General features: G+C 35.5%; 1 protein-coding gene across 4 annotated transcripts in view; it reads left to right on the forward strand.

Annotated features, from left to right (window-relative positions):
• osbpl10b (oxysterol binding protein-like 10b) overlaps positions 1 to 25,940 on the forward strand; it is a 42,543-nt gene extending 16,603 nt beyond the window's left edge. For 3 of the 4 annotated variants that reach the window (XM_016519446.1, XM_016519447.1, XM_016519448.1), the window contains 9 exons: positions 3,748 to 3,970; positions 4,213 to 4,355; positions 13,350 to 13,431; positions 15,153 to 15,217; positions 16,340 to 16,829; positions 22,005 to 22,191; positions 22,297 to 22,479; positions 24,033 to 24,186; positions 25,223 to 25,940. In XM_016519446.1, coding sequence (XP_016374932.1) covers positions 3,748 to 3,970; positions 4,213 to 4,355; positions 13,350 to 13,431; positions 15,153 to 15,217; positions 16,340 to 16,829; positions 22,005 to 22,191; positions 22,297 to 22,479; positions 24,033 to 24,186; positions 25,223 to 25,267 — 1,572 coding nt within the window. In that variant the 3' untranslated portion in view covers positions 25,268 to 25,940. Of the gene's footprint in view, positions 1 to 3,747; positions 3,971 to 4,212; positions 4,356 to 13,349; positions 13,432 to 14,521; positions 14,669 to 15,152; positions 15,218 to 16,339; positions 16,830 to 22,004; positions 22,192 to 22,296; positions 22,480 to 24,032; positions 24,187 to 25,222 lie in introns of all 4 variants that reach the window. The other variant, XM_016519449.1, reaches the window with a different exon arrangement.
• The last annotated feature ends 287 nt before the right edge of the window (positions 25,941 to 26,227 follow it).

The raw sequence follows: 26,227 nt of genomic DNA on the forward strand, positions 1-26,227 counted from the left end.
TATATAAATAATACATAAAATGTGTTTAAAAATATAAATATAAAATATCTAATATTTTAAAAATAAATTTATAAAATTAAAAAATTGAAAAGATTTCACAAATGACACTTTTTCTGCATGTTTGAACATTGGAGACTTACAGACCCCAAACTTGGTGTATTCGAAATATATTCATTTTGTAGTCAAAGTTAAGTTCCAATAACATTGCATGTCCTTTAAGAGCATGTGCGAGAGAGAGAAAGAAATGATGTGTGTGTGTAAAAGTGACAGTGATGGAGAGTGACTGAGAGAGCTGTAACCTTTCTTACTATGAACATTTTGACGGCAAAAAATGAAAAAGACACGACAAGAAAGACAGATTTTGAGAAGGAGGGACCAGAGAGGGGGAGGTAAAAAAAAGCTGGAGTACATGGAATTGATTTTCTGTTCATTCTACAATATCGCTTCATGAGTAACACACCCTGAGAGGTGTGCTAGAATTATCTGTGCTTTATGTCAATACTTCAAAAATATAGCCAAAACCTCAAGAATATAGAAGACAGACATTTATACTCTTACTTACTCTTCAATAATGGATTATTATATACTCTGAAAGGAACTATGGGTAAGGCTAGACCTGAACCTGAGTCACCTGCATTAGCATTTAATTAACTAATGTGCTAAACACTGGTTACATTCTTCCCATTTGGTGTTCCAATTCAGAAAGAAATGTATACAGGTTTATAACGACATGAGACAGAGTAAATGCTGACAGAATGTTCATTTTTGGGTGATCTATCCCTTTAATGCTATTTTAGTCTTTTTCTCTTAGCATTATGCAACAATTTTGAGTCTGTGTGATCTCTCAGCTCCGGAATCTTGATCTGTACTGAACCTGTGCACAGGGATCCATGGGAATTCTGTGCTGAGGGCAGGTGACAGCTGTGATGCCTCTCTCTTTCCTTTAATACTCGCTAAAAAAAAAAGAAATGGATCAAGGAGAGAGTATAAAGAGATGCATCAATTTTTCATGAGAGCTGGGTTATGAGCAACTGCAAAATCTCTTCTGTGCTCAAAGTTTGCCATGTTGTAGCAGACAGGCAGGACAGTTACTATAGAAATCCCAAAACTATTTCACTTGTCATAGAACGAGCTGACAGTGATATCCCTGTTTCAATTAATTAAAGATGACGTCATTGTCTATGCGACAAAACAGTCTAACCTGTTAAACCACATTTAAAGAGATCGTTTACCTGAAAACAACAGTTCTGTCATCATTTACTCACCCTCAGGTTGTTCTAAACCTGTATGACTTTCTTTTGTCCTTGGAGCACATAAGGAGAAATTTCACATAGCCGTTTTCTGTATGACATTTCAAATGTCTGGAAAATGTTTCTTTAAACGTAACAACATACAGGTTTTGCAACAACTTGCAACGACAAGAGTGAGAAATAATGGCAGAACTTAATTTTTTTCAATGAATTATTGCTTTAAACGTTTTATTTTTATACAGTACTGTTCAAAAGTTTGTCGTCACAAATTTTTTTTTAAATAGATGCTTTTATTCAGCTGGGATGCATTAAATTGTTCAAAAATGACAGTAGAGACTTGTAATGTTACAAAAGATATCTAAATATAAATTATGTTCCTTTGAACTTTCTATTCATCAAAGAATCTTTAAAAAATGTGTGTCATGGATTACACTGTAGATAATATTAAGCAGCACAACTGTTTTCAACATTTATAATAATAAGAAATGTTTGTTGAGCACCAAATCAGCATATTATGATTTCTGAAGGATCATCATGTGACACTAAAGTGGAGTAATGGCTGCTGATGCATCACAGGATTAAAATAAGTTTGAAAATATATTAAAATAGAAAACAGTTATTTTAAATTGTAATAATATTTCATACTATTTGTTTTTTTACTGTATTTTTAATAAAATAAATGCAGCCTTGTTGAGCATAAGAATCTTCTTTAAAAAAAAAAAAGTCTTTTGAACAGTGTATGTGCATCTTTTATATAATCTTATTTGTTTCTGATTGTTTATTATTATATTTAGATAAAACCTGATCTGTTTCAGTGAGTTAGATATCTTGAGGACACTCTAATGTTCCTTTTAAGAGTGTAAGTTTCCTCCATTAAAACTACAGCTGTGCTGTAATAGTGTTGCAATCACTGAAGTGTTGGAATGGAGGGAGGAGAGAAAGAGAGAGAGAGAGAGAGAGAGAGACATATGTGTGCATACCTACAGTGATGAGTCACATCCTGCAAGTTTCTACTCCTCTTCAGCTATCTGTCTGCTTTTCGTTAGAGCTGCTCAATATCCACACCACCACAAGAGCCCATGGTCATTACCTTCATGACAGAATCAAACGGAGGTGGCAAACACCTCCCAAACTTTCCCTCACGACTCATTTCACGATCCTGTGTCACAAAACATCCCGTGTTTCATGCACACTAGAGTGTTCATAAACGCCAAATAAGGGTAAACTCAGCAACATACACCAAAATATGGCATATATTCTCAGTCTGAGGGATATGCAGTTGACAGCATGTGGTTTGTTTTGAACACTTGTGCAGAGAGGAAGATAGGATTGAGCTAATCCAGGAGATTACTTTCACTCCTGGAGGATTACAGGTGTTTCAGTCTGCTCTAAATCTGACACCTGGAATAAAACCCCCTGGATTAGATTATTGTATTACACTTCTCATTTCTTCTTTACCTCAATATGTATACATTTATTTCTTTATGATTTAATCAGTCAACTTTGTTGTCATTTTAAGCATATTGCATGACAATTGATACGTTTTTTTTTAAATCAGTGTTTGTGTGTATATGTGATCACTGGCTGCATGTATTAAAAAAACAGTAATATTGTGAAATAATATTATTACATTGTTAACCATTTTTATATTGTTAACAATACATGCTATGTTAATATATGTAAAAATGTAATTTATTCTTGTGTTGGCAAAGCTGAATTATTCCAGTCCATTACTCCAGTCTTAAATGCCACATGATCCTTCAGAAATTATTCTAATATGCTGATTTGGTGCTTAGGAAACATTGCTTATTAGCAATGTTGAACAGCTGTGCTGCTTAATATTCTTGCATAATATATAAGTATATATGTGTGTGTGTGTGTGTGTGTGTGTGTGTGTGTGTGTGTGTACATACACACACACACACACACACACATATATACATGTTGTACTTGTAGATTCTTCCATCAGTTGTCCATCCATTTTTATAGTAATGTTACATTTTACATTACTTTGTATTTAGTCAGTATGAAATTAAAAATGAATACATATAAAAGTCAATCATAATATATGTGTCCTTTTATTAAAAAAAAAAGTTTAATCAAAACTTGCTTCGGGGTCTGAAATGACTTTCCTTTTGGAAGACCTACTTTTAATGATCTGTTCATTTCATAATGTATAAGAATAGGTCCTGCCTTAACTCTATTTAGATTCACACAGAAATATTTCACTCTACAGAAGTAAAACAAGCTACTGTACAAATGCTGTGTACAAGCTGGCAGCGTGCGCCTATGTAAATATTACGGAACTAATTTTATACATTTTTTAAGTGCATTCTAATCAAGGATTCATTTACAGGAGGGCTGTTCTGTAGATAATAGAAAGCTCAACTGAAGTAGCTCTAAATACAAATGTGTGCTGTTCAAATTGATTTAATTAAGATGTTTTAATAGTCCCAATGGAATCGATGAGAAGTCTGTCTGTTGACCTGTTTTTTAGGTCATGTTCCAGGCAGAGGGCCAGCAGAAGAACCTGGTGAATTCCATCGAGTCGCTTCCGAGCCGCGGGCCGCTGTCCTCCCTGGACCAGGACCTGCTCCTCCTCAAAGCCACGTCTGCAGCCACACTCAGCTGTCTGGGAGAATGCCTGAGTATCCTTCAGCACAACGTCTGCCAGGCGGCCCAACACATCACCCACAGCCACATGCAGGGATCGAATGCAGGCGAGAATATGGCACTGTCTGTCTCTTCTGAAATGTGTGATGTGTGTTAGTGCAGTTTGCCGAAATTGTGTCTTATTATTATATCATATATAAGATTATTGCCTGATTTATAGCATTGCACACATGATTTGAAGTTCAAGGTCCACAGATTTTGTTAATGGTGGATTTTGTAATTAATTTGAATGAGTATTCATGATAAAGCCCTGCTGTGTATGATTAGTGATGTGATATCCTGTGTGCAGATAACATCTCTAATTGGTCAAGGCCCAAGACTGCCTCAGAAGACCATGTGAAGAATGGAGAATTGACACGTAACAACACCTCAACAATACATCAGCCCCACTCTCCACTTCACAGGAACAAACAACAGCTCAAAGACACAGAGGTACTCAAAAACAGATAAATTATATTTTTCCTAGCATCTTTTACATTATATGTAGATAACAGTACCTTTATTTTATTTTTGGTGTTGTCACTGTTGGAAAGTATTACTTTAGAAAAGTACTTTAGACACTATTTCGTCTTCTATTTCATTTTATTTTGTTTTTGGACCGGCAGTAGTTTTCTCATTCAAATTTCTGAGGTGGCACTTTCTCCCTCGCCTCCTCAAAGTAAACGCCCCTGCAATATAGTCATTATTACACCCATCTTTATCACTCTGAAGCTGGCAGCTCAGTGACGTGCCACTTATCACTTTTAAAGGGAGATGATCTTTCAGGGGTAAAATCTGGTAAAATCTAAGATCTGTTCTGCTTTTCTGATAATAGCCTAAAAAATCTGAATGGTCTCTGACTCATTTAAAGTCTCCTGTAGAGTTCTTTGAAAAGTTTCAAATACGCGTCTGCACTATCGTGTGTGCGCTTGCCAGGCTTCTACAGCGAAGGAGTGGAAGAGGAGTACTAATTGGACATGTTCTGGCATATGTATAAATACAAGTTAATTTGTGTGTGTGTGTGTGTGCGTGTGCCTGAAGGGAGCTAATTCATTTTGCGGTTGCTTTGTGTGTGCTTGTCATTAAATCGGCTCCCTATGAGGATGAACATGCTCCTAGAATGCAACAGACAGAATCTGTGCTACGTTTTTTTTTTCCTCTGATATACTCGGGATAATGTATCTGTGACTCATACCATTAAACCTTACTGAGGATACCCACAATCCCTCTGGAGCCCTGAATGAGTCAGCCCTTCCCTCTTTTGGAAACCTTTTATCCGCCTGTGTTTCTCTGGAGAAAGGCCAGGGCTGCTGTTTCTTCTGTGTAAGTGTGTGGAAGTGTTTGTTTGCGTGCACGCGGTGGCATATGTATAAATACAAGTTAATTTGTGTGTGTGTGTGTGTGCGTGTGCCTGAAGGGAGCTAATTCATTTTGCGGTTGCTTTGTGTGTGCTTGTCATTAAATCGGCTCCCTATGAGGATGAACATGCTCCTAGAATGCAACAGACAGAATCTGTGCTACGTTTTTTTTTTCCTCTGATATACTCGGGATAATGTATCTGTGACTCATACCATTAAACCTTTAAATGACGCACTGTTGAATATTAAGAAGATGGTGATGGCACGATGCTAAAGACAAACAAATGCACGGTACGTGTGCACTTAAGTTATTTTATTATTAAGTATATTAAGTTAGTTTTGTACATGCAACATCAGCGTCGACTGCTTGGCTCATGGATTATTTGGGGATGAAACGGTTCCAGCACAGACAGTGAAATATGCTTGTGTATCTGAGGTCTGAAATGAGTTTATATGAGCTCCATCAATCAATCCCATCATACTGCACATGAGACATGGCTCCAGGCATCTCCTTTTTTTGGATGTGCAGTGTGTTGTTGTAAGAATGCTGTGGCACAGCGCACTGTGGCCGCGTGACGCTGCAGGAGTGCTCCGGTGATCTTTTATCACACTCTGGGTATTGTAGCCCTGGAGATACGTAATTATCCGAAGTCTTTGTGCTGTGTAATGTGATTGCCAGCTGCAAAAAGCCACTTCAGCCGCTGTGGGAATTAAAGGAATAGTTCATCCACAAATGAAAACCTTGTCATCATTTGCTCACCCTCATGTCGTTCCAAACCTCTATGACTTTCTTATATCCATAGAACACAAAATGCCACTTTTTGAAGAATATCCTGGTTGCTGTTTTCAATATATGAAAGAACTTAAAAGACTTAGAGCAGCATTAAAGTAGTCTGTATGAATCGTTAACAATATTTTAAGCTTCATTTGAGTGAACAAAAAAATAAATAAATAAAGGGATGAAATGAAAATTAATTTAAAAAATGAAATTTCTGTCATTATTTTCTCACCATCATGTCGTTCTAAATCCATAAGATTTGGTTAATCTTCGCAACACAAATTAAGATATTTTAAATTATACCTGAGAGGTTTTTTGTCCGTCCATTGAAAATCCAGTCAACTAATACTTAGAAGACCCAAAAAGGTCTTAAAGGTTTTGTAAGATCAATCTATATGAATGGAGCAGTTTAATCCGAGTCTTGTGAAGAGATCCAATCACTTTATATGATGAACAGATTTAATTTAGGATTGCGGGATGAACATCACATGCATGTGTCACAAGCTAGATCAAACCTCATTGGTTCATGTGCATCACACAGACACACACACACACACACACACACACACACACACACGTTTGAGCTCCCAGAATGCAACAGACAGAATCTGTGCTATGTTTTTTTTCCTCTGATATATCCCTTTCCCGGGATAATGTATCTAATTAATTTAACATTGTGACTCATACCATTAAACCTTTTAATGACTCCGTTCGCACTGTTGAATATTAAGAAGATGATGATGGCACGACGGAAAAAAGTAATTAATTGTAATTTAAATGAGTGACTAATACAACTTTCAGAATGTCTTCCTTTTGGGTTTCACAGATAAAAAGTCATACTGGTTTGAAACATGAGGTTGAGTAAATGATGACAGAATAGTCAGGGTGAATTATCGTTTTAATATAACCGACAAGTAAGTGTCATTTTAGATGAAACATATTAAGATATTTTATTTTGTATTTTATTTTTAATTAAAACAGTCCAGTTCTGTTATAGTCCAGAACTAACTGCTATATAACATTTATAATACATTGACCTTGAGCAAATAATTGGCATACCTATTTAAAGTTAGATTTTAGAACTGCATGAGTTTGGGAAATTGTCATTAATTTTGACAGACAGGGCCATGGGTCGATGGCGTAGCTACTCACCCGAAGTTTAAAGTTCACGTGGATTGCTCAAGGATAGGGAGAACACAACAAATGATTAGCCAAGCGATTTATTCAGCAGCCGCCCCTGTGATTCTTCTCGTCCAGTAGAAGAATCAGTAAGACATGCTGTAAAACAACAGTGCTGCTCGAGAGGTCATAAATCTTGGCTGCGTTGGGGACTGGAGCGAAAGGGCTTCTCCTTTATCACCACTGGCCAAACACCAAAGCATTTGTCTGAATGAGATATTGAATCTTTTAATTGACAAATGTGTACCTTTGCGTGTGTTTTAATGCCTGCAGATTGTGTTTGCTCTGATGTAAATGAAACCTAATAAGATCTCTTGTGGCAGATTGCCTATTGTTTTTGTTATTAGAATGGTTGTACTTCATCGTAATCACCAGTAGAGGAAAGCAGAGAGCAGAATGGATTGCAGTGATTGAAGACTGCAAGTGAACCACAGAGAAAAGCAGTCACGACTAGCGGTCACGACTGAATAAAGCTGTCTGGGAAGGAAGTGAAGTAGGTTTGTGTAATGTACACAAAGCATTTAATGGTTCTTTTTTTAGACAATGTTTTTATTGGATTTTTGGACAACTGGGATTGAAATGAAGCTGTCAACACTCTCAAGGAGAGAGAGAGATTTCAGTGTTGTCTGTGAACCAGCATGGTCTGACAGCTCACTCTTCTGCGCGGTCAGAGGAAAATAACGGCAGAAAAACTGCAGGGAGCAGAAAAACAAACCTGAGCTATGAGACATGGCCCATCAAGCATGCATATCCCAGATGTTTGACAGGAGAGGCAGCGGTGCAGATCCTCGTCCAGATTCAAATTGGTGTGTGGAGGGGTGTTTTGTGCCTCTCGGGTGAGATGATTGTCTGTGTGTGGCTTGAAGGCAAACATTTGTCCCCGCCTCTGTTGGGGCCAAAAGGTAACACTCTCAGAAGTACAACAAAGAGGGTTTGATTTTGTGTGCTTGGAAATGGGAAAGATTTTACAGCGGTCAGTTCACTAGACACATTTCTTTCACTAGACATCAATTTCTTTGAAAAATATCTAAATGTGCTTTTAATAGTTCGCTTGAGTACATTTTTTTTAATTGTATATTTTTTTCTTGAATTTACCACTAATTTATGACTGAAATAATTCAATCTACTTTTACTATGGCACCAAATAAGCTACATTTTATTATTATTATTATTATTATTATTATTATTATCAATTTAATATGAAAAAATATTATAATAAGATTTTAAAATGTAAAAAGTAAAATGTAGTTTAAGATATTACTACTAATAATATTTTGTCAATTTAATGTAAAATAGTATTTTAATAATATTTTAAAATGTAATAAGTACTTTAAATAAAAAAATATTTTATTGATGTAATGTCAAATAATATTATAATAATATTTTATAAACATTTAACAAGTAAAATGTAGTTTTTAAAATACTACTACTATAATCATTTATCAATGTAATGTAAAATATTTTAATAAATGTTACAATTTGATAAAGTAAACTACAAGCTACATTTTTAAATATTAAAATACAGCAACTTTTTAAATATTAAAATGTATTATAATATTATTTACATCAATAAAATAATAATTTAAAAAATGTAAGTAAACTGCATACTACTTTTTACATTTTAAAACATAATATTCATTGTATTTATTATTATATATTATTATAATTAATAATTGATAAAATAGTAGTAGAAGTAGTACGTTATTAAAATTACATTTTTAACTACAAACTACATTTTAGTTTAATATTATTATAATATAATTTTACATTACATTTATAAAATATTCTTTTAAACCTAAAGTAAGCTACAACTACATTTTACTTATTTTTTTTTATTATTATGATTATGATTTATATTATTATTTTTTAATACGATTGGAATGGTGAATTCAAATGGGTTTTTTTGTTCATTATTTTATTCACCCCTGCGATCTGCTTGTTTCTGCAGACTATTATAATTTGATATGGTAGAGTTCTTTAAAAGCTCTTTATCTCAGAAACGTGGTTTCATCTTGTTCTCAGTGCATGGGCACGTCTGTTAACCGTATCCCCGAAGACAACGTGCTGCCGTGAATTATTATTAATTCATGAAGGTGTTGCTGTTTTAAACACTGCTTTCCCACCAGCCCATGCTGTTTTCCCAGGAGCTCTAACATGATATCACGTCACCTGACCAAAGTCAGCTGATTTTTATGATCAGTCCTGAAAAGGAAGGTTTCAACAGACAGTCTCCTATCCATCTCTGTATGCTAAGCTAAAGCCTGGAGCTAGAGCTATATTTTGAGTTGTGCTTGTGAACACAAGACATAGCAGTGTATAATCTAAGATCATGCCAATGACTAATGTGAAGTCTATAGTACACAATTAATACTCTGACTAGGGGATTTTCTCATTTTCTCTCCCCTTTTTTCTTTCTTCTGTTGCTTATCACACACTGAGTCTGTGTTCTGAATAGCATACTACTTCTGCAGAATGTAGCAGAGGAGATTTTAGAATATTTTTACTGACTTTTTCTGTTAAAACGAATGAAAATTGATGATGTCAGTCAAGATTTGATCACGTTTTTAATTCAAATGTAATTAAAAATGCAAGTGGACATTTTTTCAAGATTATATAATGAGGTCAAGTGACTATTGTATACCATACTTTGTATACTGTGCAGTATCCTAGTGTTCCATAATGAAATACTACACACACATATATATACTGTACACACACTAGGTTCAGGAGGTTCCCGTGTAGTCATGTGCGGATCAGGCCATGTCTTGGGAGCGCGTATGGGGATTAAACCCATCATCTGAAATGACACTGAACACGTCACACACTCAAACCATACTAACATCATGGCAGATACTGGGTTTTTTCTTGCTTTATTGCATTTATACACTACTGGTTTTTTTTTCTTTTTGAAAGACATTTTTTATTCTGCTAGGATGCGTTAAATTTATCAAAAGTGAAAGACATTTAAAATATTTATAATGCTACAAAAGATTTCTATTTAAATTAAATTCTGTTCTTTTGAACTTTGTATTCATCAAAGAATCATAAAAAGTGTACAACAGTTTCCACAGAAATATTAATCAGCACAACATATGTTTTTTGAGCAGCAAATCAGCATATTAGAATGATTTCTGAAGGATCATGTGACACAGAAGACTGGAGTAATGGCTGCTGGTAATTCAGCTTTGGCGTCACGGGAATAAATTGCATTTTAAAATATTTACAAATATATTTATTTAAAATTTGAATAATATTTCACAATATTACTGTTTTTACTGCATTAAAAAAAAAACGTGTTTTTGAGAAATGCTCAGATTTAAAGCATTACTTCCCTATTGCACCAAGAGTTTGTTTACTAGTGTCCAATTTGTGACTTCATTTGTGACTAGTGACTAATTTGTCCAACATGGTAAGCTAACTACATTTGACCTAATCATTGAGTGCTTGCTCTAAGAAACAGAGGAGATGCTCGACATGTGTGCATGTAAAAGTACTTGCAATTGGTTGCATTATAATAGGGGCGGGGCAGATGTGGAATTGGTGTAACTGCACCACAAAAGTGATTTAAAGTGGAAGTGGCTCTGACAGATTGAAGGTCATATGGAGTGTCTCAATTTAATCTCTTCACCGGTCATGCAATGTCCGTGAGCAAACAAATCTCATGAAGTTCAGCTGTATTTTAAACCAGCAGTCTGCGGTGAGTCGAGGCAGGAGCCAGAGTATGAGAGAGAGAGAGAGAGAGAGAGAGAGAGAGTACAGGCTGGCAGAGTGGGAGGGAGCAGCGCTTCCTCGGTTCAGGGACAGCTGGGCAGCGAGATAAGTGTGTCAGAGTTAGTGAGAGATCGTGAAAGAGAGAGTTTTGTGGATACCACCACAGTCAAACTATGAGATGAACACCCAAGAGCATATTTCTGAACCAGCCCTGAAATGAATGTAAGTTTGATGCATGTTTATCCTGTTGGCGAGAGGGAGGGATGACCCTCTGGAATGCTGGGAGTGAGGAAAGTTGGAAACTTCATTCATTGTTGTAATGTTTTTTTGTTATTGGCTCATGTTGGTCATGTTTTTGTGCCAGTATTTTAGCATATTAAAACTACCGGCGGAAAATACCATTGCTCAGAGTTTGCTCTTTAAAAGCTCAGATGACAAAGTGGTGTTCTAAGATATGTTTTATGTATGTATCCACTTTGTCTCTTTGCCTTAGGAGAAATAAACACAAATGCAAGGATTTTAACATACAGTGAGAGTATAGAGCTGTAAAAGTAATATGGATCACAAAGCTTTGGTTTTGGGAGAATTTGATGATAAATCTGTGACTTTTGCTTGTAGACAGGGTAAATCTGAGCACATTTTGAGACATTAAGATCTCTTCTGAAACTAAAAGAGACTTGAGGTTACTGGAGTGTTTGTCTCTGACCGATAAGTCTTAAGAAGACAAAGTCTCTATTTTCTCTCATTGTTTTCTAGGAGAAATATCAAGGTAATTTTTCTTGCTTTTCCTCATCATTCCGCTGCATCTCTAAACTCGCTGTGTATTTAATTAGCTCTGAATTGATTTGCATGAACTGCTTCCACAATCAACTTTTTGCTAGTTACTGTAGCTACTAAACACTCCAACAAAACAAAACCACCCAACTGAGCGTCCACAGAGAAAGAAGGACACAAATTGTTTCGAGTGTCCTCGACATGTTTCTTTGCGAATCATACAAGGACAAGTCCTGAGTACCGTATCTAGAGTTAATTGAACAAGATGCCAGCATGAAACATTGTATTTAGTATTGGTGATGCATTTGTGTTATAGATTTGTGGTCACGCTGGATGTATGACCTTGCATGTGACCTCATTTGCGTCTGTTTATTTAATCATATCTGTGATGACGTAAAGGGAGAGAGAAAGTGCTCTGCTCTTGTTCTATGAAATATTCAGGTTGATCGCTGCAGCTTGAAATGAGGACGTCCCATCCGTCTCGATGAGCTCCTGCACTTTTGACAGGACCACAATATTCCCGTTTTACCGCTAAGAGAGAAGATGATAAATGGCTTGCAAGAGAATTTAATAAAATCGAGCCATAACGCCACGGGCAATGGTTTGTGCCCAGTTGTAAGCGTTACCTCAGGGATTACAGCTTGCCCACAAAACCCTACTGTTTTACTTTACAGTCTAATCATATTTGAACCCATTTAGATCCCATCTGCTGCCTCTCAGTTACTCACATTCACGTGCCTTGAAAAGGAAAAAGGAGTGATCCACAGAGAGAGGATCATGTGATCTGCTCCGCTCATCTGCTAACATTATCTACGTAGAGCCCTTAGAGGAAGGGGCTTTTTATACACTTCCCATGATGCTTTGGGGCAGGTGCTTCTGGTCCACTTCTTTACATTATGCATTAGGAAAAATGTAATGTTTTTGTATGAGCGATTGCAGGAGGTACCAACTATATTAGCCACCCAAGCCTGGACACACAGTTGCCTTGCAACCAATGAGCATTTGTCATTTTAAGAGGAAAAATTTTTTTTCGATATATTTTTTTTAATCTTTTTTTTTTTTTTACGTACAAAGCTGAATTAAGTTAAATGGCAACTTATAATACAATGACAACTTCAAATTACATTTAAATTATAAATTAAACAATTCTCTCTTTTTAGTTTCTTTTACTTTTTTCAAAAATAAGTTGTCAATAAAACATTATCAGATTCCTTCACAAGTGAAAATTATTGTCTGTGGTGACTGACAGCATGGCATGAAAACCCATTTCCGCCATCATAAATAAAACCTTGGTAAATTACAATAATTACATAAAAAATAGATAGTAAGTCATAATTACAAGATAAAAAAAGTCTAAATTATGAGATTAAAAAGTCATAAGACAAAACAAATCTAATTCATTTAACTTTGTCATAGTTATGATTGAAAAAGTTGTAATAAATGAATAGACTTTTTATGTCAGAATTATAAGTTAATATCTCATAATTTTGACTGTTTATGTTATGATTTACCATTATTATAATTTTTTTTTTTTTGTGGTGGTGGTGGCTATTGGCTTTCACAGCATGCCATGGATGTGGTGCAGAGAAATTAGGTGTAAAAATATAATTAACAGTAAATCACAAGTGATCTTGCGTGTGATTGCAGAACTCCAGCTCAGAATCGGTGGACTCCAGCGAGGAGATCACAGACACAGAAGATAATGAGGAGGAAGACCTCGGAGTCTTAGATGACCAGAGGAGCATCATCCTCCATCTGCTGTCTCAACAAACTTGAAATCGCATCATATGACCCCTTTAAAAGTAAACGTGTGTTAGACAGTGCTCAGACGGACTAGTTGTGAATAACTGGAGTGAAGGCATATATAACAGTTAATAACTGGACCTCAAGTGTACAGCTTTGTGCCTCTTTTCCACAATTTCATGTTTCCTCCCATGTATTAAAGCCTTGCATGGACATTGTCCAGTCTCAGACACAGATTGAGGATGTGCCACACTACGTGAAGAAGAATATTATTAACATAATCATAGCTCAGGCGAAATTCAGTTTCATAATTATACTTTACATAATCAGTTAACAGGAAATGTTATCTGATTTGATGTTCCTATTCGTCCTCTTGATTAGGAATCTAATGGACTAATTCAAGCATGTCGAGAGGTGTCGGGATATTATTGCCCTAATTACGCTTCATCAGCCTGAGGAATATTTCAGTGTTAGTTGTGATATATGCTTCTCTCTCTACTACTTACCTCGGCTTTGTTTAGTCTCTCTGAGAGGAGCATTTCCTTCTGTGCTTGTGTTTATAGTTCAGCAGGATTTGAGTAGTCATTTGGATAGCTCAGATGATGTTCAGTGATGTGTGTGTGTGTGTGTGTGTGTGTGTGTACTGTGGACCTGAGGGGGAATGTACAGAGCATTGATCCATGGAGTCAGATTCTATAATACAGAGACACGCATACAGTTATTATGTTATTACATCTTTGAGCATCAGTATTAATGTGTGTTTACACTGACAGCAGATCACGTTGCATAAAGGTGAAAAATATAAAGTAATATAAGCTAGGGGTGGGCGGTATGACCAAAATCTTATCACGATCCGAGTAATTTCGGTAATTAATTAATTAATTAGTAATTATTTCACGATAATGATATATATCACACAATATAGTTATTTTTGCTTAAAATAAGGTCTTTATGATATCAAAATCTTTGGGTGGTGGATATTGGCTTTCACAGCATGCCATGGATGTGGTGCAGAGAAATTAGGTGTAAAAATATAATTAACAGTAAATCACAAGTGATCTTGCGTGTGATTGCAGAACTCCAGCTCAGAATCGGTGGACTCCAGCGAGGAGATCACAGACACAGAAGATAATGAGGAGGAAGACCTCGGAGTCTTAGATGACCAGAGGAGCATCATCCTCCATCTGCTGTCTCAACTCAAACTGGGCATGGACCTCACACGGGTATATACACTCACACACACACACACACACACTTGCTGTCCCACCCAAACTAATCATGAAGTTAATGGTGGTGAAAGAATTTGGCCATTCCCAACTTGTATACATTCGCTCTTCCTTTTCATGTACAAACAGGAATTCAGCAGGATTTGAGTAGTCATTTGGATAGCTCAGATGATGTTCAGTGATGTGTGTGTGTGTGTGTGTACTGTGGGCCTCAGGGGGAATGGACAGAGCATTGATCCATGGAGTCAGATTCTATAATACAGAGACAAGCATACAGTATACATTATTACATCTTTGAGGATCAGTATTAAGTTGCGTTTACACTGACAGCAGATCACGTTTGCATGAAGTTGAATAATATAAAATAATATAAGCAATATCACACAAATAAGATTGCTGTTTTTTTATATCTGTGCGGATGTGAGTGCCACAGGTAACCATAGCCATGCTGATCGGAAAACAGATTGCAAGTGTGATCAAGATGACCAGAGGAGCATCATCCTCCATCTGCTGTCTCAACTCAAACTGGGCATGGACCTCACACGGGTATATGTACACACAAACACACACACACAAATACACACTTGCTGTCCCACCCAAACTAATCATGAAGTTAATGGTGGTGAAAGAATTTGGCCATTCCCAACTTGTATACATTCGCTCTTCCTTTTCATGTACAAACAGGAACCACTCAAAACTATTTATCCACTCTTGATCTCAGGGAACAAAGGATGCTTTTCCAGCTTTTTATGATTTGGACATTTTTATTATTAGATTTTTATTATTAGAACATTGTGGCATGCACCCACAAATTGTGTGCCGTAAACAGATATTTGGATGATTATCTATGAATTCATATACCAGTATTTTCAGATGATGTTCAGTGATGTGTGTGTGTGTGTGTGTACTGTGGGCCTCAGGGGGAATGGACAGAGCATTGATCCATGGAGTCAGATTCTATAATACAGAGACAAGCATACAGTATACATTATTACATCTTTGAGGATCAGTATTAAGTTGCGTTTACACTGACAGCAGATCACGTTTGCATGAAGTTGAATAATATAAAATAATATAAGCAATATCACACAAATAAGATTGCTGTTTTTTTATATCTGTGCGGATGTGAGTGCCACAGGTAACCATAGCCATGCTGATCGGAAAACAGATTGCAAGTGTGATCATGCTTTAATACAGAAGTTCATTAAACAAGAAGTTATTACTGAGTAATTTAAGACACAGTACTGCCAGTTACTTTGTTTTGCTCCACCGACGAAATTAGCTCTGAACAAAGCCTCAGCAGAGTCATTGCTTGTTATTATAGTGAATACGTCACTGTTTCTGAACGAATTGGTTGAGTGAATGATTCAGTGATTCACTCACTCATCCTAAAGAACCAGTGTGATTTTTATGATTTTTGAGGATTTAAACTACAGAAATGGTGACATTCGTTCTGGAAGGCGCAAACACAGAGGAGTGGAGTGATATAATATATAATATAATACAATACAATATAATATAATATAATGTTCTCTGCTGCTCAAGTTTCCTAATTTAAGCAGCTATATTCAGCAACATTCATGAAATCTTTTCTCACTCAAACTCAAATACCAGCAAAACAAAAAAGATCGGTCAGATAATGTATGCCTATATATATTTTGTTCTCAGGTGGTGCTGCCCACGTTCATCCTAGAGAAGCGCTCCCTTTTGGAGATGTATGCCAACTTCATGGCCCATCCGGATGTGTTTTTGGCCATCACATCTGGAGCGACGCCAGAGGAACGCATGATCCGGTTTGTGGAATACTACTTGACCGCATTCCACGAGGGTCGTAAAGGTGCTGTGGCCAAGAAGCCTTACAACCCCATTCTGGGGGAGAGCTTCCACTGCACATGGGACGTACAGCGAGATAAGGTGCGGCCCCTCAGGACTACCAGCTCAAGTCCAGCCCCTGCGGCTGCTCATTCCACCCAGATCACCTCCAGTGAGGGGTTAGGATCTTACCGGCTACGTTTTGTGGCTGAGCAGGTGTCCCACCACCCCCCAGTCTCTGGATTCTACTGCGAGTGCAAAGAGCAGCAGATATGCGTCAACACTCATGTTTGGACTAAAAGCAAATTCATGGGCATGTCCATAGGAGTGTCAATGGTTGGAGAAGGTGAGTCTGACAAGTCTCTCTTAACACCAGTTTCAGTTTTAGTTTAATTTATATTTTACATAAAGATGAAAAGCATATCGGTACCATATCAAAACGACAATTTTTTTTATTTATTGGATATTGGATATTTAATTGTTTATCCTCACTTGTTGTCATCTAATGCTCACTTAAAATTAATCTTTAAATACTAATAATCTAGTAATCTTTTGCATACTGCACTAGGGCTGGGCGATATGACGATATTATCGTATATCGACGATGTTATGTAAGTATCGCGATGTCGATGTCAACAGTCAGGTAACAAACGATTATCGACATTATCGGGAAAAAATGACAAATGATAAACCTAGTAAGTTGCAAAAATATTTTACATAGCCCCATAGTCACCATACAGGTTTTTTTGCATGCAAGAATGAAATAATTTAGTAGGAGGGTTGGGAATCGGAATACTTCTTATAAAATTAAATTTCGATTCTGCGTCTCGATTTCTGTATGCGCATTTATTGTGATTTCAAAAGATTCAACTGAAGAAAAGAAAATCAACACTGAATTTTTACAGATTTTGTAAACCGTGTATACAATATAATTATGTTTAATTAAGCTGAGATATAGCACTATAAATTCTTAATTCATTTGCAACAAAACTATAAAGTTAAAAACGGGCCGAAAGAGACCTCCGAGTAGGCTACCAGAAAGGGGAAAAAAAACCTTAATGTTTTTGCTCAGAATTCATTTTTAATCCCTGCATGATTTAGTCATACATGATAAATATCAAATACGTTATAGCTTGACTACAAGTTTAAAAACAACGCTGCAATTGTTATAATTAAGGAAATTAAACTTACCATCATGAAATGTGTCTACACAGGGCGATAATGCCAAAAAGAAAGAGTATTTCCTCAACAGTTCTCCTCACAAAACGAAATTCATTTCAAACACAAATTTGATAAGAACAGAGTGGAAATTATTAGCAACACCAAAATAACAGCAAAGCTAATGTTTTCTGTTAGTTTAAGCACAAACTAAGAAAAGTAAAACCAAACTTTGTGGCAATAATTAAGACCAAACTGAACATGGTGTGTGTTTATGGTGCGTGTCGGCAATGTTGTCTCGGCGGGGGCGGGGCGGGGCGTGGTGGAGGTGGGGCTTAGGTAGGCGATATTATTGGATATCACAATATTTTTAAAGGCGATTATCGATAAGATATTTTGAACATATCGCCCAGCCCTATACTGCACATTATTATGTTGTGATCAGTGTTATTTTAGTATCATTGATTACAGTTTTTGTTAATATTTTGAATTAGATTTTATTTTTTGTTTTAGTTTTAGTTAAAGTTTTAGTAAATTTGTGTGCTTTTGTCGTTTTTAAAAAAAATATGTTTATGTATTTTGTTATTTTAGTTTATTTAGTTAAAAAAATTTTTTTAGTACTTCAACTTAAACTAAAGAAAATGAGAAATGTGGCCTTGGCAACTAGCTGAAGTAAAATAAGTTAAAGTTTTTATTTTTTATTTCAATTAATGATCTATTTAGACAAATCTATTTAGACAAAATAGTATACTTTTGATACTGGTAATTAATCGTTGATTAGCCATAACAGGAAAATAATTATAGTCTTATAAGTATTGACCAGAATTTTTATATTATTTTAAAATACATACATTTGTTAAAAACAATACAGTGTAATGACAAAGAAAGATAAAAGAGACAGTGTTGTACTGAAAGCAAATTACTTTGCCATGTGACAAATCACAGCCAATCAGAATGCCCATCCATAAGATCTTACTGTGAGTCAGGTTGCATACTAAAAAAATTTTTTGGAAAAACTGCTAATATAGTTTCTTAGAAGTATTTATTTATTCATAAATTTGTGTTGTGTTCATGACAATCATTTGTCTGTTGGGATCGTTGAGTTTTGTTCATTACTGTTTGATTAAAGCCTGAGGGTTTGCTCATTCAGGCAGAACTGTTTTTCCTTCATCCTCTCAGATGTGTGTCCAAAGAGCATACTGTTTCCAGATCAGCTGATGTGGTTATATGAGTGTCGGCCTCAGGGCCTGTGGTATTTACTGGTGCTTATATCACAACTCCATCTGTCTCACAGAATAACAACAGAAATGTACTGCTGTCTGAAAAACCCTTCCCTTGATGTTTCACTTCACTCAGTTGCTTGATGTTTCACTCTGATTGTAAAACTGGTGAGCTGCCAACAAAGGGAGCATTTTAAGGCATTGTCATCGCACTCCCATGATGCAAAGGCTGTTTCAGAATCTCTGCCTTAATTTAATAAGGATACCTTGTTTTGACTATTTTCTTCACAGAGAATAAAATCCCAGAATGCATTGTGACAAAATGTCAGATGGCACAAGATAAATGTTGCTTATAAATAGGGAATGTAGCACTAAAACAGATTTAAAAATATTTTACCTTAAATTTGTTTACCATGTATAAGTTCACTACTGTTTTAAAGTTTTTAAATTTTTTAAAGGGAAGTCTCTTATACACACCAAAACTGAATTTATTTAAACAAAAGTACAGTAATTGTTTTGTGAAATATTACTACAATTTAAAATAACTTTTCTTTTTTAATATATTTTCAAATCTAGTTTATTCCTTTGATGCAAAGCTACATTTTCAGCAGCCATTACGCCAGTCTTCAGTGTCACATGATCCTTCAGAAATCATTCTAATGTGCTGATTTGTTTCAGGACTCTTTGATGAATAGAAAGTTCGAAAGAACCACATTTATTTGAAATAGAAATTTCTGGACCTAAGCTTGTTCTCAAAACTCCCAAACTCAGAAGTGTGCACTGAAGTGGATGATCATGCAGGATGAAGGTAGCATTTGGTGTGCTTAACCAGTTTAGGACTCTTCTGTAATTAGGACAACATTAATTACTTATAACACTAATCCCCTAGAGTAATGTACACACTGTTAATTGAAGCAGCAGGAAGTTTAGAGGAATTTAAAAGATACTTCACCCAAAAATGAAAATGATGCCGTTTTCTCACCCTCATGTACTATAGTTGAAAATCTATATGACACTTTTTTTGTGTGTGTGTGTGTGCTATAGAAAAATATTTACTGTTCTAAAAACCCATTCGAAATTCCTGATGGAACCCATAGTCAATTAGCATTCCTGATTCGCCTACAAATTGACATCATGAGTGAATTATGGGTGCTTGAACACCCTTCACACAGTGAATGTCCCATCTGCTAATCAGCCATGTCGGCTCCATCAAATGTAATTTCCTCATGTGTCAGGCAGCACAGATGAATTCAACTGTCCTCTACTGGGATCATCAGAGAAGCTCTGGCATCAGCATTCTCACAAGGAACTGCTCCAGCAGCACTGCTTTGGGCCGCAGCATGTTTGACCCTTCTGGGACAGGGAGCCGAACTGCACCCGCCCCCCTTCAGCTCTCTTGTCTCTGGGAAACAGATGTGCTGTTGTCAGACTGGCTAAAAGCCCACAGAGATTTTGCCACTAGACAGCTGTCTATTATGTAACCACCAAAAGGAAAAGAGGCATGGCCCACTGAGAGAGCTGCTGTGAACATGCTCGCGCTGTTCAGATGTTACAGGAGTTACACAGCTAGACACAATTCATCATTTTAATTAATAACTTCCAACTGTGGTTCGAGACTTGCATTATAATATAATATATTAAAATCAAAGTACACCAGGAAACTTATATAGTTAAATCATTGAGGAAAAAAAACTGTCATCCTGATGAATCAGAACAGATCAAAACACACGACACTGGGCTGTACAGAAGGATTGTATTAGAAATTAAGCTTGAATTTACTTTTTTTTTTTAAATCGAAAGGCATACTAATGAATTGTTAATATAATTTGGAACCAATTCTAGTATGCTCAAGAAAGACAGAGGCTGAAGCTTTTGCTTCAGAATCCAGATTTTAAATTGGACATTAAGTGTTGACTGTAAAAGAATTGTTTATCATACAGAGGTAAACAATGTACTAAAAATCTAATATTTAACTTAATATTACTATGAACTTTTAAATTGTTTTGATGGTTTGATGTGGCTTCATTTTACTCATTAAGTCAAAGTTCTGTTTGTAGTATTATTTGTGTACTATTATAGTATTTATTAATGTTTTGAATTACCTATTTTGTTTATTTAGTTTTAGTAATTCCATGTGCTTTTTAGTATATTTTGTCTCTTTTTTTTCTATTTAGCTTTTTAAAATTTATTTATTCATTCAGTTTTAGTTTTAGTAATTTCATGTGCTTTTTAGTATATTTTGTAGTTTTTTTATATATATATATTTCTATTTAGTTTTTTTATATTTATTTATTCAATCAGTTTTAGTTTTAGTAATTTCATGTGCTTTTTAGTATATTTTGTAGTTTTTTATATATATATATATATTTCTATTTAGCTTTTTTATATTTATTTATTCATTCAGTTTTAGTTTTAGTAATTTAAGTACTTCAACTTAAAATTTTTAAATTAGCTGGTTGCCAAGGCAAGATTTCTATAATATACTAATATTTCTATTTTATTCCAGCTTTATTTCAAATGAGCAAAATTTAAAAAAAAAAAATTTTTTAGTTTTAGTTAACAATAACCTCACTGTCCATAATCCCACAACACTAAGAATCCACCTTTTCATGTTTTTTCATATTTCTTTTCAGTTGTATACCTATTGTATAATGTAGATTAAGTAGCAGCATTAAAACTTTGCCGTTTATAAAATATCAAGTTGCCAAGCAATGAAAAAATATTTCAGTTAAAGATTTCAGTTTATCCAGTAGGATCTTATTTCATTATTTAGAGAATTCTTACAGGACTTGTATTGATTCCTTTAGGATTGGTTGGGACTGGACACAATGAGACGGATGAGACTGTTAGACTGACATTTAAGAGCACAAACAGTTGTTATATTAATGCAGCAATCCCTATTCTCTGCTCATCCTGCTATCATATTTTAATGTTGTCATATTCTACACATCTAGGATAATACTTTTTGAAATTCTCCGCTGCACCAAACATGCAAGAGCTTTGTAAACTCCTACAGAGCACTGGGATCAGTGTGAATCAGAATTGCTGTCAATCTTTTGTTTGGAGATGAGCTGAAACTATTCTGTACTGTACTGTTCCTGGTGAGTGTGTTCTGCTGACCTGCGCCCTGTGCTTTACCTTAGGAATTTTACATCTCTTGGAGCATGATGAGGAGTATGTGTTCACACTGCCGTCTGCCTACGCCCGCTCCATTCTCACAGTGCCCTGGGTGGAGCTGGGTGGGAAAGTTTCCATCTGCTGCGCCAAAAGCGGATACTCTGCCGCCGTCACATTCCACACCAAGCCCTTCTATGGAGGGAAAGTTCACAGGTGAGAGTGAAGAGACTTGTCTTTGAGAGCCTGTTTTATTTGAGATCAGGTAAAACAGTTGTTTCTTTTTTCATCTTTAACTCATTTTCTCTTATTCTCTAACAGAGTCACGGCTGAGGTCAAACACAACCCCAGCGGCACCATCGTCTGCAAGGCTCAGGGGGAGTGGAACGGGACGCTGGAGTTCACCTACAGCAGCGGAGAGACCAAAGTGATTGACACGTCCAAACTGCCAGTCATTAAGAAAAAGATCCGGCCACTGGAGAAACAGAGCCAGTATGAATCAAGGTGAGGAGATGTTTTCATGAATTTAGCTTCAATAATGGCAATATAGTTGAGAATTAACATATTGATCTTTTCTTTAAAGTTGCTATAAGCATTGTTTTACCATTTTGTTTTATTTTTAAATTAACTTTTATTTAAGCATTGTTTTATACAATATTTATATTTCTTTTCATAGTAGACTTTCTATATAATGTGAGTAGCAGCATTAAACCTTTGTTTAAAAGTAAAAAAAAAAACGTAACGTTCATAACCATTGAAAAAATCCTGAACTAAATATTGTTAAAATGACCTCAATTTGGCAACTCTTGTTAAATAACTACATTTTATTTTATTTTACAGAATTTATTTATTTGCAGCCTTGTTTTTTATTTATTTATTTTTTTACATTTTTAAAAGTCTTTTCTTTTTCTTTCTTTTTTTTTTTTTGCAGCCATTTCAGTCTAGTGGCAGAAAGGCCAAAATGATCTGATTATCAAATTTGCCAAAGTACAAAATGGACTAAATAAAAACATTTCCATAAATAACATTTGTAGAGTTACTTTGCTTTATTCATTTTACTCAAGTCCATTACTGTCTATTTTCATTATGCTTCAAATGGAAGCATAGTGAAATCTTAAGGGAATAGAGGTACTCAGACAATTCAAATAAATAACAAGTGCAAAAGATCAGAGCTTAGTGATCTAGATAATACCATGGTGGATGAGCATCTACTCTTGACCCTCATGCACCGCTCTGGCCCTGAGCAAGCTGGAGGCTTCACTTAATAATCTCTAATGCTGCTTATTGGCTTATTGTCGAGGAGAGATCCAGCCGGACAGGACAGAGCCCCATCAGAGTAGTCTAATGCTACCACACACGCGTAATGCAATCACAAGAAGATATAGCGGCAGAGAGGTGCATGGAAGCTGTGGTATGCATGCAAAAAGTGTGGATCCATTGATCCTTGAAAGGTTTGTAGTCCAATTTAATAAAAGATATGACTGATTCATCATCTGAGGTTGCTTTTCTTATCCTGATCAATATGGCTAGATGAAACACCCCTTGACTAAACAGCAAAGTTTTGCAGCTTTATTTTTCTCAAGAAACTTAACTGACTTGTAAAGTGATTGCCCATATGGCAAAAAACAAAATACATTTTCAATATATTTTTAAGTATATTTTAAAATATCCCATAATGGCCAAATATGTCATACAGTATATTGCTTATATATATTTTAAAATATTTTGCATAAATATTTGTTTCAATTTATTATTATTATTATTTTGTTATTTATATTTCATACTAAATTAGGTGCATCATACTATTTATTTATTTATTGTCCACCCTTGCCCATTTATTAAATATTTTCAATCAAGTAATATTTATATTGTCCAAAATATAAATTATATAAATGGCAAATTTATTTTTATGGTTGAAAATTTTATTTCTTCCCCTTTGAAGTACATTTTGTAACATATTTTGGCATACAGTTGTTAAATAAAATTTGTTCAATTTGAAAAAATTCTTAAAATACGCTGCTCGTGTCCTGATCCTGTCTTGTGACCATGATTAACAGGTGGCTGTGGAAGCATGTGACAGCAGCGCTGAAGGCCGGCGATATCGATGCGGCCACTGAACACAAACACCAGCTGGAGGAGAAACAGAGGAGAGAAGGGAAGCAGAGAACGGCCAGCAGCACCACCTGGAAACCCAAGTACTTCATTAAAGAGGTGAGGCTTTTGAGACTTGCAGTGTCAAAGCCTTCATTTGTGCATAAAAGTACCATTTTTCACTTTCCTAGAGATGTGCAAAACTACATTTGTTAATAATTGACTATTCAGCAGGTTGTCTGAAGGACTAGTCAAGTAATTGGTTTTAAGGAAGCCCTTAATATTTAGACGAGTTTCAGTTCTCCAGACCCCGATCAGATGTTTTTTTTATGAGGTGCTTACTTAAAGGGGTCATATGATGCGATTTCAAGTTTTCCTTTCTCTTTGGAGTGTTACAAGCTGTTCGTGAATAGATAAGATCCCTAAAGTTGCAAAGACTAAAGTCTCCGACGCGTTTCAGAAAGGCGGGGCATAGAGGAGAAACAATAATGTACAGTATGTGGAAAATAATGTTGTTGTTTTTTTACCTTAAACCGCATAAACACATTTCATTACACCAAATACACAAAATAATGTTTTTTTTAGCAATGTCATATGACCCCTTTAAGACACGTTCATATGTTCAAAAACAGCTAGACGACGCACAAATGGAGTAAAAAAAGAAAGCGGGGTCTCCGTTTTTAAAATGGCACCAAACTTAATACTAAACTCAACCATTCAAAAGTTTGGGGTTGTGAGATGTTTTCATGTGTTTGAAATAATTTGATCATAAATACAGTAAAAATAGTAATATTAAGAAATATTTTTATATTTTAAATATATAATTTTAATATTAAAATATACATTTTTTTTTTGTGGATTTTTTGATGAATAATAAAAAATAAAAAAAAGTATTTATTTGAAATATTTTTGTAACAATATAAAAGCCATTATTGTAAATAGACTTTTTATTCGGAAGTGTGAATTTCTGTACATGTATATAATTCAAATTCAGCATTTTCTGAAACATTATGCGTCATGTCAGCGTATTTGCAACGGGGCCGAATATTATTCATTTCCCTTCAATGTCATGCCTCTCTTGATTAGCTCCAGAGTCATGCAGGATATTGGTTCTCGTATCAGATCTAGCATGTCTAACATCTTGAATTGGCTGCAGGGGGATGGATGGGTGTACCACAATCCTCTGTGGAAGACAAAGTGATGAAGTCACGCTGGAGCCACATGATTTGGGTTTGTCACAGACCTCTAACCCCGCAGATGGGAGTGTCCATGTGAGCGAGGGGCTGGCTGACCAATGGGACTCAAGCAGCAGGGAAAGACAGTGATCCATTTTTCCAACTCGTCTTATGCAGAATGGAAGGTGCCAAAAACTAAAAATTAACTTGAGGGTGGTAAAAATACCTCAAAAGACCCTCTGGATGATGAAGATTGGACGTGGAGGCCTGAATTGTGTGACCTTGTGCAATATATTTGTATATTACGTCTGATAATCAATACCGAGTAAAGTGATTTTTCACACAGGAGAGATGTAGCATCTGTATCAGAGTATAACTGTTATTTTAGAACACCATAAAGGCAAATATTGATGCAAGCGGCATTGAGTATGTGAGTATGTATTCATGTTCAATAGAGCTCACCTCTCATGTTCTTATTTTATTTGAATGACTGAATCAATCTTACCATATGAGGACAGTATTGTGCTTCAGATGAGCTTCCTGAAGAAAGAATAAAATTGATATTTAATGAATAGATTTTAAAATGATGTGCAAATGTATTTTTCCCTCATGATGATTTAGTAAGGTCAGTGATACGCATGCATTTCAGTCACTTCACTTATCCATTAAAGGGGTCATATGATGCGATTTCAATTTTTCCTTTCTCTTTACAAGCTCTTGGTGCATAAAGAAGATCTGTAAAGTTGCAAAGACTAAAGTCTCAAATCCAAATAGATATTCTTTATAAAAGTTAAGAGTCAACTAGGCCTGTCGCAATAATCAATATATCGAGTTATCGCGCAATATATGTACATGACCTCAATAATTTTTTGTGACGCAATATATCGCCCATTATATTTACTTAAAAATTAATGTTACTATGTTTTGTACATTACACTTGAGCCTGTGTCTTTTGCAGCTTCTCGTACATAACGTGATGTAGTCAT

Source organism: Sinocyclocheilus rhinocerous, unplaced genomic scaffold (assembly GCF_001515625.1).
Source record: "Sinocyclocheilus rhinocerous isolate Xijiao unplaced genomic scaffold, SAMN03320098_v1.1 scaffold779, whole genome shotgun sequence".
NCBI lineage: Eukaryota > Metazoa > Chordata > Actinopteri > Cypriniformes > Cyprinidae > Sinocyclocheilus > Sinocyclocheilus rhinocerous.